We start from the raw sequence: 13,802 nt of genomic DNA, 5'->3' as shown, positions 1-13,802 counted from the left end.
GCCCATTGCCTAATTGCCCATTGAACGGCTTGCTAGGCCATTCCAGAGTCAATCACATTGCTGTGGGTCCAGGATCAACAAGGTTTCATGGCCACCATTGGACTTTTCATTACAGATTTTTATTGAATTTAAATGTCACCATCTGCCATCGTGAGATCTGGACCCAGGTCTCTACAGCATTACTCAGGGTCGCTGGATTACTAGTCCAGTGACAATGTCACTACGCCATTGACTCCCCACCATGCTGTAACCCCTTACCCAGTATGTATTACTCACTGTATAAATACTGATACTAACCCAGCTCCCTTCCAATGTAATTCAGTAACTGCTTTCAGAAAGATTGCAAAGGAAATCTTGCTATCAACCCCCCCCGTATTTGGGGGGGGGGGGGGAGCAACAAAATCAAATTTGTTTCAAAATTTGGATGTTCAGGCCTCAACAGAGTGGGGCTTCGGTATGTTAAATGAGCGGTGACTGAGAAGCACACTGCCAGAAACGCAAACACATGGCCATTCGCTATTCCCGGGTGAGAAATTCCCAGCAACTCGAAGCTCAACCAGGTGAATTATAAAGCAACAACCAAATGCACAGCCACTGTTTATATTTGCACATCTCCTGCAGACCCAGCGCACTGAAATTCAGATGATCACTGGACCCAAAAAAACAGTAACCCTTAGGAACAGAAGCCCATTCAGCCCTTGAGTTGTCCCACCATTTACCATAGCTCATGATTAACCTGCATTTTATTTTTTATTTTTATATAAATTTAGATTACCCAATTATTTTTTCCAATTAAGGGGCAATTTAGCGTGGCCAATCCACCTACTCTGCACATTTTTGGGTTATGGGGGCGAAACCCACGCAGACACGGGGAGAATGTGCAAACTCCACACGGACAGTGACCCAGAGCCGGGATCGAACCTGGGACCTCAGCGCCGTGAGGCGGTTGTGCTAACCACTAGGCCACCGTGCTGCCCCGATTAACCTGCATTTTAACTCCCATTACCCACCTTAATACCCATGCTGAAGAAAAATACACCAATCTCCGATTTGAAATTTTCAGTTAAACTTGCCTCAATGATTGTTGGCAGAATCAGTTCCAGGTTTCTACTACTGTCTAGTTAAGTACTTCTTGACCTCAACCATGAGCAACCAAGCTCTAACTTTAAGATGATGACCTCCTGCTCTGGACCCACCAGAGGGAGTAGTTTCTCTCAATCTAATCTGTCAAAACCTTTGGAACTCATCAATCACTCCATTTTCATTCTGGGCTACCAATGAACCCAACTTACAGGCCCACCTGAGTCAAATCACCAATAGTTAAACTGACCAAAGCCACGTGTGTACTCTTATGCTTGGCTGGTGATTATTTGATGTTCCCTCAGCAAGAATTGATTATACTTTTGTCCCAAGTTATGTGCCTCCAGAATCTTGCTCCAGAGCTCCCTGCCCAAAAACAAAACCCCACCGCGCTTCAGTTAGACTGTGACCTGACTCAAGAGTTACAGCGCAGGGTACAAACCAGCATAATTGCAGCCTGATTAAATGCCACCTGATTTTGACAATGTATTAAACCCATTCATCATCTGATTCCAAACTGTCCTCCAAAATGGCCCAGCAAGCACAAGGGCAATCAGAAATGAGCAATAAATGCTGGCCTTGCTAGTGACACCAACATCGCATGAAAGATTTTTTTAAAATCAATATTTGTATGTTGGGTGTGGCACAGCCAGCTGCAGTGTGAAGTTTGGTTCACTGTGCCTCAATAACATGCCAGGCCCCCATAATAGCAGATAATGCTGCATCTGCCACACCTATAGACATTCCCTGAGCAGCCTCTGAACGACAATTGGCGACCACTTGCAGTTCAATGCATCCAAATTGAGATGAATGAACGCCATTACTGCGAGAAGGGCAATTTTTCATACCATAGTTCTGGGAGATTGCAAAAAGTTTTGGAAAAGATTAACCCAGGTCATGCTGAGCCAAGGACATAGATTCCTATTTAAAGACCAAGGGAATAAGACCCACTAACTCACACTCCCCGCCATCACGAAAGAATGCGATTTGGAAGTGGGTGGTCTGGCTCACCGACAATCCTTAGCCAAGTTTTCCCGTGGACCCCCAATAAAGTTCTGTTGTACTGTGATGGCTACCTGCAGCCCCCAATCCGGGGGCCGAGGGCAAGAGCCACCAACCCGGGGGCCCCGAGGGCAAGAGCCCCCAACCCGGGGGCCCCTAGGGCAAGAGCCCCCAACCCGGGGGCCCCTAGGGCAAGAGCGCCCAACCCAGGAGCCCCAAGGGCAAGAGCCACCAACCCGGGGGCCCGAGGGCAGAGGGCAAGTGCCCCCACCTCCCCAGGGAACAGGACAAGAGCCCTCACTACCCCAGGGCAGAGGGCAAGAGCCACCCCCACAGGGCAGAGGGCAAGAGCCCCCCCCCCCCCAGGGCAGAGGGCAAGAGCCCCCCCCCCCCCAGGGCAGAGGGCAAGAGCCCCCACCCCCCCCCCCCCCCCCCAGGGCAGAGGGCAAGAGCCCCCCCCCCCAGGGCAGAGGGCAAGAGCCCCCCCACACCCCCCCCCCCCCCAAGGGCAGAGGGCAAAAGCCCCCCCAAGGGCAGAGGGCAAGAGTCCCCCCAGCCCCCCCCCCCCCAAGGGCAGAGGGCAAGAGCCCCCCCCAAGGGCAGAGGGCAAGAGCCCCCCCCCCCAAGGGCAGAGGGCAAGAGCGCCCCCCCCCAAGGGCAGAGGGCAAGAGCGCCCCCCCCCCAAGGGCAGAGGGCAAGAGCCCCCCCCCCTCCAAGGGCAGAGGGCAAGAGCCCCCCCCCAGGGCAGAAGGCAAGATCCCCCCCCCCCAGGGCAGAAGGCAAGATCCCCCCCCCCCCCCCCAGGGCAGAAGGCAAGATCCCCCCACCCCCAGGGCAGAGGGCAAGAACCCCCACCCCCCAGGGCAGAGGGCAAGAACCCCCCCACCCCCCAGGGCAGAGGGCAAGAACCCCCCCCAGGGCAGATGGCAAGAGCCCCCACCCCCACCCCCTAGGGCAGAGGGCAAGAGCCCCCCACCCCCACCCCCTAGGGCGGAGGGCAAGAGCCCCCCACCCCCACCCCCTAGGGCGGAGGGCAAGAGCCCCCCACCCCCACCCCCTAGGGCAGAGGGCAAGAGCCCCCCACCCCCACCCCCTAGGGCAGAGGGCAAGAGCCCCCCACCCCCACCCCCTAGGGCAGAGGGCAAGAGCCCCCCACCCCCACCCCTAGGGCAGAGGGCAAGAGCCCCCCACCCCCACCCCCTAGGGCAGAGGGCAAGAGCCCCCCACCCCCACCCCCTAGGGCAGAGGGCAAGAGCCCCACCCCCCAGGGCAGAGGGCAAGAGCCCCCCACCATGGCAGAGGGCAAGAGCTCCCAACCCGGGTCCGAGTACCTGCTGCACATGGCAGTGTGGGACGACACTGACCGAGCTGGATCCTACCCCTCTCTGGCTGTGTGTGGGGCGGAGGGAGAGGCTTCCCCTCCCGCGGACCACATGGTCAGAGCGCGGCCCGGGGAGCAGCGAGTGCCGAGGCCGCGGTGCCGCCCAAACCCGGGTTTGCAGAGGGGGGAGGTGAGCGGTTCCCCGGCCCTGCGGGCCCGCCCGGCTCGGTCTCTCCCAACCCCGCTCTCACCTTGCCGGCCGCCCGGCCGAGCCGCACGATGCCCAGTTTGAAGTCCGACATGGCCCCCGCTCCGCCTGCCCCGAGCCTCAGACACGCGTACGGACACCGGTCCCCGCGCCGCCTCGCCAAACACTTCCGGCGGGCGCGCGGGGGTCAGCGGCGGCCCCGCAGCCAATGGGAGGCGGCATCGCGCCGTCACACGGGCAACGGTTACCAAGGTGACGTCAGTTTCGCGGGAAGCTGCCCAAGGGGGCTGGGCTCCTGATGTCACTGCAGGAGCACAGAGACCCAGCCACACAGGGGCACAGAGACATACAGACCCAGACCCAAAAACGCAGAGACCCAGCCACACAGGGACACAGAGACCCAGCCACACAGGGGCACAGAGACATACAGACCCAGACCCAAAAACGCAGAGAGCCAGGCACACAGAGAGCCAGGCACACAGAGACCCTGCCACACAGGGATACAAGAGACCCAGCCACACAGGGACACAAGAGACCCAGCCACACAGAGACCCAGCCACACAGACCCAAAAACACAGAGACCTGGGGCACAGAGACCCAGACACACAGGGACCCAGACACACAGGGACCCTGGGACACAGAGACCTGTGGCACAGAGACCCAGGTATTCAGGGACACAGAGACCCAGAAACGCAGAGACACATAAATACAGAAAAACAGGGACACAGAGACACATGGACGCATTGATACATGTGGGATCTCTTATTTTTGGGATTGAGTTTATTGCAAAAACCTTAGTAGTACACGTTCAAATACAAACAAAAGGAATTAAAGCCTAGCAGGGCATAAGGAAGAAAACAATGGAAAGAGACAAGAGGAGTGGGAAACACATACATCAAGAACTTTATACTTGCACATGTTGGCGCCGCCCCCTTCTTGACCCCAAATTGGTGTTGTGTTCATTGTTTGGCAATGAATCTACAGAACTGCTGGTGACTTGTCCAAACCAGGATTTTTATTAACATACACATGGTAATGTAACGACCAGACGCAGAGCAAGTTGTCATAGAGATTCTTTCAACTCCCCTGCAACTAGCCTGATACATGACTATCCTCATGTATGCCTTACAACCTTCTGAGGATGGCTGGATGTGCCCTGACTTTTATCTGACGCCATCTGCTGGTGGGAGGTCGCACTGCTGAGTCACTACAATTGGCGTACAAGTTTTGAATTGTGACTTCTGAATGGAGCTCCATACCATCACTCACACTGATATCTAACTTACTGGTTGTGCTTACATTGTTACATTGTCACATTTGTAGTCTGGATTCTGAAAAGCTGGTGTTCCCACGGTATACTTTCCCACAGACACAACATTTTCAAAACTTGGTTTTAATACATTCCCCACAATACAGAAACACAGAGACACACAGAGACATACCTACACACAGAGAAATAGGGACACATAGATACAGAAACACAGATCCAGGGATACAGAGACACAGGGGCACATAGATAAGATACACTGATACACAGGGACTCAGAGACAAACCTACATCAAAGACGCACAGAGTTAGGGCAGCACGGTGGCCTAGTGGTTAGCACAACCGCCTCACGGCGCTGAGGTCCCAGGTTCGATCCCGGCTCTGGGTCACTGTCCGTGTGGAGTTTGCACGTTCTCCCCGTGTCTGCATGGGTTTCGCCCCCACAACCCAAAAATGTGCAAAGTAGGTGGATTGGCCACGCTAAATTGCCCCTTAATTGGAAAAAAATAATTGGCTAATCTAAATTTTAAAAAAAAAAAGACGCACAGAGTTGCAGACATTATAGGGACACATGGATACAGAAATACTGAGACCCAGGGATACAGAGACTCACGGAGACCCAGCGACACACGGAGACCCAGAGACACACGGAGACCGGAGACCCAGAGACAAATGGAGACCTAGAGACATTTGGAGACCCAGAGACATTCAGAGACACAGGGGCATATAGATACGGAAACACAGAGACCCAGGAACACAGGGGCACAGTGCACAGGGGCACAGAGACCCAGGATCACAGGGACCCAGAGCATAGGGACCCAGGAGCATAGGGATCCAGGAGCATAGGGATCCAGAACTTACAGACCCAGAGCACAGGGACACAGGTGCACAGGGACCCAGGAACACAGGGACAAAAGAGCACAGAGACCCAGGTGTACAGACACCCAGAGGACAGGGACCCAGAGACCCAGATGCACAGCAACCCAGAGCTTAGGGACCCAGAGCACAGGGGCACAGAAACCCAGGCACACAGAGACCCAGTGGGCAGGGGACCCGGAGCACAGAGCATAGGGGCTCAAGGACCCAGAGCCTCGGACTCAGAGCATAGAAGCATAGAGACCCTGGCACACAGGGACCCAGAGCTTAGGGACCCAGAGCATAGGGGCACAAAGACCCAGGTGCACAGGGATCCAGAGCACACGGACCAGCGCACACGGACACAGAGACCCGAGCGCAGAGGGACTCAAAGTTTAGGGATCCAGAGCATGGCGGCATAGAGACTCTGGCACATGGGGACCCAGAGCTTAGGGACCCAGAACATAGGGGCACAGAGCACAGAGACCCAGGAGCACATGGACCCAGGTGCACAGAGACCCAGGAGCACAGGGACACAGAGCACAGGGACACAGAGCACAGGGACCCAGGTGCACAGGGACATGGGTGCACAGGGACCCAGGAGCACAGGGACCCAGGTGCACAGAGACCCAGGAGCACAGGGACACAGAGCACAGGGACACAGGTGCACAGGGACCCAGGTGCACAGAGACCCAGGTGCACAGGGACCCAGGTGCACAGAGACCCAGGAGCACAGAGACCCAGGAGCACAGGGACCCAGGTGCACAGAGACCCAGGAGCACAGGGACACAGAGCACAGGGACACAGGTGCACAGGGACCCAGGAGCACAGGGACATAGGTGCACAGGGACCCAGGAGCACAGGGACACAGGTGCACAGGGACATGGGTGCACAGGGACCCAGGAGAACAGGGACACAGGTGCACAGGGACATGGGTGCACAGGGACATGGGTGCACAGGGACCCAGGTGCACAGGGACATGGTTGCACAGGGACACAGAGCCCAGAGACACAGGTGCACAGGGACATGGGAGCACAGGGACACAGGTGCACAGGGATCCAGAGCACAGGGACCCAGGAGCACAGGGACCCAGGTGCACAGGGGCCCAGGAGCACAGGGACCCAGGAGCACAGGGACCCAGGTGCACAGGGACATGGGTGCACAGGGACCCAGGAGCACAGGGACCCAGGAGCACAGGGACCCAGGAGCACAGGGACCCAGGTGCACAGGGACCCAGGAGCACAGGGACACAGAGCACAGAGACACAGGAGCACAGGGACAAGGGTGCACAGGCACCCAGGAGCACAGGGACACAGGTGCACAGGGACACAGGAGCACAGGGACATGGGTGCACAGGGACCCAGGAGCACAGGGACACAGGTGCACATGGACACAGGAGCACAGGGACATGGATGCACAGGGTCCCAGGAGCACAGGGACACAGGTGCACAGGGACCCAGGAGCACAGGGACACAGGTGCACAGGGACATGGGTGCACAGGGACCCAGGAGAACAGGGACACAGGCGCACAGGGACATGGGTGTACAGGGACCCAGGAGCACAGGGACATGGGAGCACAGGGACCCAGGAGAACAGGGACACAGGCGCACAGGGACATGGGTGTACAGGGACCCAGGCGCACAGGCACCCAGGTGCACAGGAACAAAGATGTACAGGGACCCAGGAGCATAGGGACACAGAGCACAGGGACCCAGGTGCACAGGGACCCAGGAGCACAGGGACCCAGGTGCACAGAGACCCAGGAGCACAGAGACCCAGGAGCACAGGGACCCAGGAGCACAGGGACCCAGGTGCACAGAGACCCAGGAGCACAGGGACACAGAGCACAGGGACACAGGGACCCGAGCGCAGAGGGACTCAAAGTTTAGGGATCCAGAGCATGGAGGCATAGAGACTCTGGCACATGGGGACCCAGAGCTTAGGGACCCAGAGCATAGGGGCACAGAGCACAGGGACCCAGGAGCACAGGGACCCAGGTGCACAGGGACCCAGGAGCACAGGGACACAGGTGCACAGGGACCCAGGAGCACAGGGACACAGAGCACAGGGACACAGAGCACAGGGACCCAGGTGCACAGGGACCCAGGAGCACAGGGACCCAGGAGCACAGGGACATGGGTGCACAGGGACCCAAGAGCATAACGACCCAGGAGCACAGGGACCCAGGAGCACAGGGACCCAGGAGCACAGGGACATGGGTGCACAGGGATACAGAGCACAGGGACACAGGTGCACAGGGACCCAGGTGCACAGGGACCCAGGTGCACAGGGACCCAGGAGCACAGGGACCCAGGTGCACAGGGACACAGGTGTACAGGGACCCAGGAGGACAAGGATCCAGGAGCACAGGGACCCAGGTGCACAGGGACCCAGGAGCACAGGGACCCAGGTGCACAGGGACCCAGGTGTACAGGGACCCAGGAGGACAGGGACCCAGGAGGACAGGGACCCAGGTGCACAGGGACCCAGGAGCACAGGGACCCAGGTGCACAGGGACCCAGGTGCACAGGGACACAGGTGTACAGGGACCCAGGAGCACAGGGACCCAGGAGCACAGGGACATGTGTGCACAGGGACCCAGGAGCACAGGGACACAGGTGCACAGGGACCCAGGAGCACAGGGACACCGGTGCACAGGGACCCAGGTGCACAGGGAGCCAGGGGCACAGGGACCCAGGTGCACAGGGAGCCAGGGGCACAGTGACATGGGTGCACAGGGACATGGGTGCACAGGGACACAGGTGCACAGGGACCCAGGAGCACAGTGACATGGGTGCACAGGGACCCAGGTGCACAGGGACACAGAGCACAGGGACACAGGTGCACAGGGACCCAGGAGCACAGGGACATGAGCACAGGGACACCGGTGCACAGGGACCCAGGGGCACAGGGACCCAGGAGCACAGGGACCCAGGGGCACAGGGACCCAGGGGCACAGGGACCCAGGAGCACAGGGACACCGGTGCACAGGGACCCAGGAGCACAGGGACCCAGGTGCACAGGGACACAGGTGTACAGGGACCCAGGAGCACAGGGACCCAGGAGCACAGGGACATGGGTGCACAGGGACCCAGGAGCACAGGGACACAGGTGCACAGGGACCCAGGAGCACAGGGACACCGGTGCACAGGGACCCAGGTGCACAGGGAGCCAGGGGCACAGAGACATGGGTGCACAGGGACATGGGTGAACAGGGACACAGAGCACAGGGACACAGGTGCACAGGGACCCAGGAGCACAGTGACATGGGTGCACAGGGACATGGGTACACAGGGACACAGGTGCACAGGGACCCAGGAGCACAGTGACATGGTGCACAGGGACATGGGTGAACAGGGACACAGAGCACAGGGACACAGGTGCACAGGGACCCAGGAGCACAGGGACATGAGAGCACAGGGACACCGGTGCACAGGGACCCAGGGGCACAGGGAGCCGGGGCACAGGGACCCAGGTGCACAGGGAGCCAGGGGCACAGGGACCCAGGAGAACAGGGACCCAGGAGCACAGCTACCTAGGTTCACAGGGACCCAGGTGCACAGGGAACCAGGAGCACAACGACCCAGAGCTTAGGGACCCAGGGCATACGGACACAGAGACCCAGGCACACAGAGACCCAGTGGACTGGGGTCCCAGAGCACGGGAGCACAGAGCACAGAGGCACAAGGACCCAGAGCTTAGGGACCCAGAGCATAGGTGGGAGGTGGAACCAGTATAAATTAGACGGTCTGCACCTGGGTAGGACTGGAACCAATGGTCTACGGGGAGGGTTTGAACTAATGTGGAAGAGGGCTGGGAATCAATGCAGGTCATCAGAGGGAATTAAAGTGGGGACAGAAACAAAAGGGCAAAAAGGGGAAAAGTGAAAGGCAGAGAAACCAAAGTCAAAAATTAAAAAGGGCCACAGTACAGAGACTATGGAGAACTCAGTGAATGGGTTCAGTAAGGCTAAGAAAAATAAAATACTGGGAGAGTGCACAAAACATGACCGGACAGATGTTTTGAGAAAGCAGGGCAGAGCGCAAGGGAAGTCTTGATTAAACTGCATTTATTTCAATGCAAGAGGCCTAACGGGCAAGGCAAATGAACTCAGGGCATGGATGGGTACATGGGACTGGGATATTATAGCTCTTACTGAAACATGGCTCAAGGAGGGGCAGGACTGACAGCTCAATGTTCCGGGAACAGATGCTACAGGAAAGATAGAACAGGAGGTAAGAGAGGAGGGGGGAGTTGTGTTTTTTATTAGGGAGAATGTCACAGCAGTACTGAGAGGGGATATATCCGAGGGTTCATCCACTGACTGTATATGGGTAGACCTGAAAAATAAGAAGGGAGAGATCACTTTGATAAGATTATACTATGGGCCCCCAAATAGTCAGTGGGAAATAGTGGAGCAAATATGTAAGAAAATTACAGATAACTGCAAGAAAAAAAGGGTGGTCATAGTGGGGGACTTTAACTTTCCCAACATAGACTGGGACAGCCATAGCATTAGGGGCTTGGATGGAGAGAAATTTGTTGAGTGTATTCAGGAGGAATTTCTCATTCAGTATGTGGGTGGCCTGACTAGAGAGGGGGCAAAACCTGACCTCCTCTTGGGGAATAAGGAAGGGCAGGTGACAGAAGTGTTAGTGAGGGATTACTTTGGGACCAGCGACCATAATTCCATTAGTTTTAAGTTAGCTATGGACTTTTTGAATAAAACATATTTGTTTTGCTCGGGACTCGAGAATCTTTATAATCCTTTACATTTAGTGATGGAGGCTATAGTCAGCACAGGGCCGCCCCTCCCCCACCCTTTTGTGACATGGAGCCGTCTCACTGCCTGACCTTGAATATCTGTGTTTATCTGTGTACATCTCTATGTGTGAGTGTTTGCATCTTTGCAAGCCTGACTGTCTGCCCTCGTGCAACCATTCATGTAAGTCTTTCTGTCGTGCTGTGTTTGACTGCAAGTCTGGTGTTGTATGTGTGGGTACATGCGTAAGAACAGGAGTAGACTATCTGACCTCTTCAGCTTATTTTGCCATTCAATTAAATCACAGCTTCTCTGTATTCTAACTCCATCCACCCAGATGGATCCATACCTCTAAATATCCACGGTTAGGAAAACAATCCGCTCGTGTCAGATTTGAAATTATCAATCGACCTGGCATCCACTATTTTTAGGGAGAGAGTTTCACACTCCTATTTGCATGGGGAAGTGTTTCCTAACTTCTCTCTTGATGGCCTGGCTCTGACTTTTTTTTTAATAGACAATTTTATTGAGGTATTTTTGGCATATAAAATAATGACATTGTATAGTACTGTACAAAAAGAAAAGCAAATAACGCATAGTACAAACCCCAACTCCATTCTCGCAAAGACCTGCCTAAACCAGCCCCTCCTCTACTCTACCCTAGCGCCCCCCCCCCCCCCCCCCCCCCCCCCCCCCCCCCCCCCCCCCCCCCCCCCCCCCCGCTGACGATTAATTCTCCGCGAAGAAGTCAATGAATGGCTGCCACCTCCGGGCGCACCCCGATAGTGAACCTCTCAAGGCAAACTTAACTTTCTATAGACTGAGAAAGCTCGCCATGACCGATAGCCACACTTCGGTCTTCGGGGGTCTTGAGTCTCGCCATGCCAACAGTATTCGCCGCCGGGCTATCAGGGAAACAAATACCAAGATGTCGGCCTCCTTCTCCTCCTGGACTCCCGGGTCCTCCGACACCCCAAACATTGCCACCTCAGGACCCATTACCACCCCAGTTTTCAAAACCCGGGACATGATGTCCACGAATCCCTGCCAGCACCCCCCCTGAAGTTTAGGGCACGACCAGAACATGTGCATGTGATTAGCCGGCTCACCAGCGCATCTAGCACACTTGTCTTCCAGCAGGAAGAATTTACTCATCCGGGCCTCCGTCATGTGGGCCCGGTGCACGACCTTAAACTGGATCAGACTGAGCCTGGCGCATGTTGTGTCGTGTTTACTCTGCTCAGAGCTTCTGCCCAAATACCATCCTCCATCTCCCCCCCCCCGACCTCCTCTTCCCACTTAAGCTTCAGGTCCTCAGTCTGTGTATCCTCTGCTCCCATTAGTTCTTTGTAAATGTCTGAGACTCTACCCTCACCTACCTCTCCCCTCGATACTATCTTCTCCTCCTCCCCTTTGGCGGGAGGCGTGGGAAGGACGGCACCAGCCTGCGCACAAAATCCCGCACCTATAAGTATCTAAAGTCATTTCCTCCCGCCAGCCCAAACTTCTCCTCCAACGCCCTCATGATCAGGAAGCTCCCTTCCAAGAACAGATCACCCACCCTCACAATCCCCACCCTCCGCCACAGTCGATACCCACCGTCCATGTTCCCCTGGGCAAATCGATGATTGCCGCAGATTGGGGTCCACACCGATGCTCTCACTTCCCCTATATGCCTCCTCCACTGGCACCAGATCCGAAGAGTCGCTACCACTATAGGGCTGGTGGAGTACCGTGCCGGCGGGAGCAGCAGAGGCGCCGTAACGAAACGTGCCAGAGGCGCGAAACTGGTGCCCCTGCACGAAACAGCCTCCATCCGTGCCTGGCTCTGACTTTAAAGTTACACCTGTCCCCTCCCCCGACTCACAGAAAAGCTCCTCTACACTATAACGTTCCATTCAGAACCTTAAAAAACAATAACATCAAGACCTTCGCCATCTGTCGTCCAGGAAATATAACATCGGTTTCTATGATCTCTCTTCATAAGACCACATCGGACATAGGAGCAGAATTTGGCCATTCGGCCCATCAGGTCTGCTCCGTCATTCAATCATGGCTGATATGTTTCTCATCCCCATTCTCCTGCCTTCTCACCATAAACCCTGATCTTATTAATCAAGATGCTAACTATCTGGTAACATTCTGGCACATCTGTGTTCCAGTCCATTCTATATACCATCAGGTGAGGTGGCCCAAACTGTACACGATACTCCAGATGTGATGTAACTACGGCTTTGTTTAGCTGCAGCAAAATGGCTTCCCCATTATATTCAGCCCTCTAATTTTAAAGGCTGCAGCTCCATGAGCCTTTTTGATTATACTTTGTACCTGACTATTATTGTTAGTGATCTGTGTACAGATGACCTCATGGTTATCTGCATTGAAATCCATCTGTTTCTTCACTAACCTAAACTCTCAATGGGAGAGTTACTCTCAATTTCTTGAATGGGAACAGAGTCCCGTAGCGAGTGCGTTCATGCGGGTGTTCCCTGGCGCTCGGAACGCCGAGAAACACCACACTTTTGAACCCCCATTCGGGAAGATATAGGGCCTCAGTGGGAATCCCCCACAACGAGGTGCAGAAGGGGATCCAGATGCCATTTTTAAAGGACGCCCTTCTCGACACAACCCATAAATTCCCCTGTGGCGAATGTAATATGATAATTCACACTATGTCTTTGTAAGCGCAGTAGCGTTATCCGACCACTAGGGGGGAGTAGCTCTGGGAATGCTCAGGAGCTTGTACAGGGCTCCACCCTTGGCTCCGCCCACGACCCCTAGTGCTGCTGTATAAATACCCTTGTCCAGAGTCAGCCTGCAGTTCACTGAGAGTTCATCAATGGGTAACAGGCTGGCTCTGTAGTAAGTCGATTAAAGCCTAGATTCATATCGGAAACACGTGTCTGATGAATTGATGGTTCCATCAATTTAATCGACTTAAGAACAGCAAGATCGATCATGGAATCAACTCTCAAGCCTGGATGCCTGGAACTCGACCCGCAGGATGCAGAGGCTAAAGAAATCTTCTCCCACTGGCTGCAGTGCTTTAAGGCCTACCTGGCAGAAACGAGCACAGCCGAAACAACAGAGGAACAGAAGTTGAATCTACTGCATGCGAGGGTGAGCCACAGAATCTCTACACAACTAAACTCGGCCGGTTCATATACTGCGGCGCGAGCAGTTCTCGATAAGATATATGTGAGGCCCGTTAAAGAAGTTTGCGCATGCCATGTGTTCACGACTCGCCGCCAGCGGCCTACAGAATCACTCGCCGAATTTCTAAGGGAACTCAATAATTTGTCCAATAA

The 13,802-nt window shown here is 55.5% G+C and overlaps 2 protein-coding genes across 11 annotated transcripts in view; one reads left to right on the top strand and one right to left on the bottom strand.

Moving 5' to 3' along the window:
- The window catches only part of zmynd19 (zinc finger, MYND-type containing 19), a 35,425-nt gene extending 31,626 nt beyond the window's left edge, over window positions 1–3,799 (bottom strand). Inside the window, exon 1 of the mRNA XM_038782047.1 lies at window positions 3,655–3,799. Within this exon, the coding sequence (XP_038637975.1) occupies window positions 3,655–3,705 (51 nt within the window). The 5' untranslated portion in view covers window positions 3,706–3,799. The remainder of the gene's footprint in view (window positions 1–3,654) is intronic.
- A 6,821-nt stretch (window positions 3,800–10,620) lies between these two features.
- The window catches only part of LOC119955717, a 120,719-nt gene continuing 117,537 nt past the window's right edge, over window positions 10,621–13,802 (top strand). For 7 of the 10 annotated variants that reach the window (XM_038782210.1, XM_038782214.1, XM_038782213.1 and 4 more), the window contains exon 1: window positions 10,621–10,677. The gene's annotated coding sequence lies outside the window, so the exon portion shown is untranslated. The remainder of the gene's footprint in view (window positions 10,678–13,802) is intronic. The other 3 variants (XM_038782217.1, XM_038782215.1, XM_038782216.1) reach the window with 3 other exon arrangements.

The sequence above is a fragment of the Scyliorhinus canicula genome, chromosome 21 (assembly GCF_902713615.1).
Source record: "Scyliorhinus canicula chromosome 21, sScyCan1.1, whole genome shotgun sequence".
NCBI lineage: Eukaryota > Metazoa > Chordata > Chondrichthyes > Carcharhiniformes > Scyliorhinidae > Scyliorhinus > Scyliorhinus canicula.
This window is presented reverse-complemented; position numbering and strand designations above follow the sequence as displayed.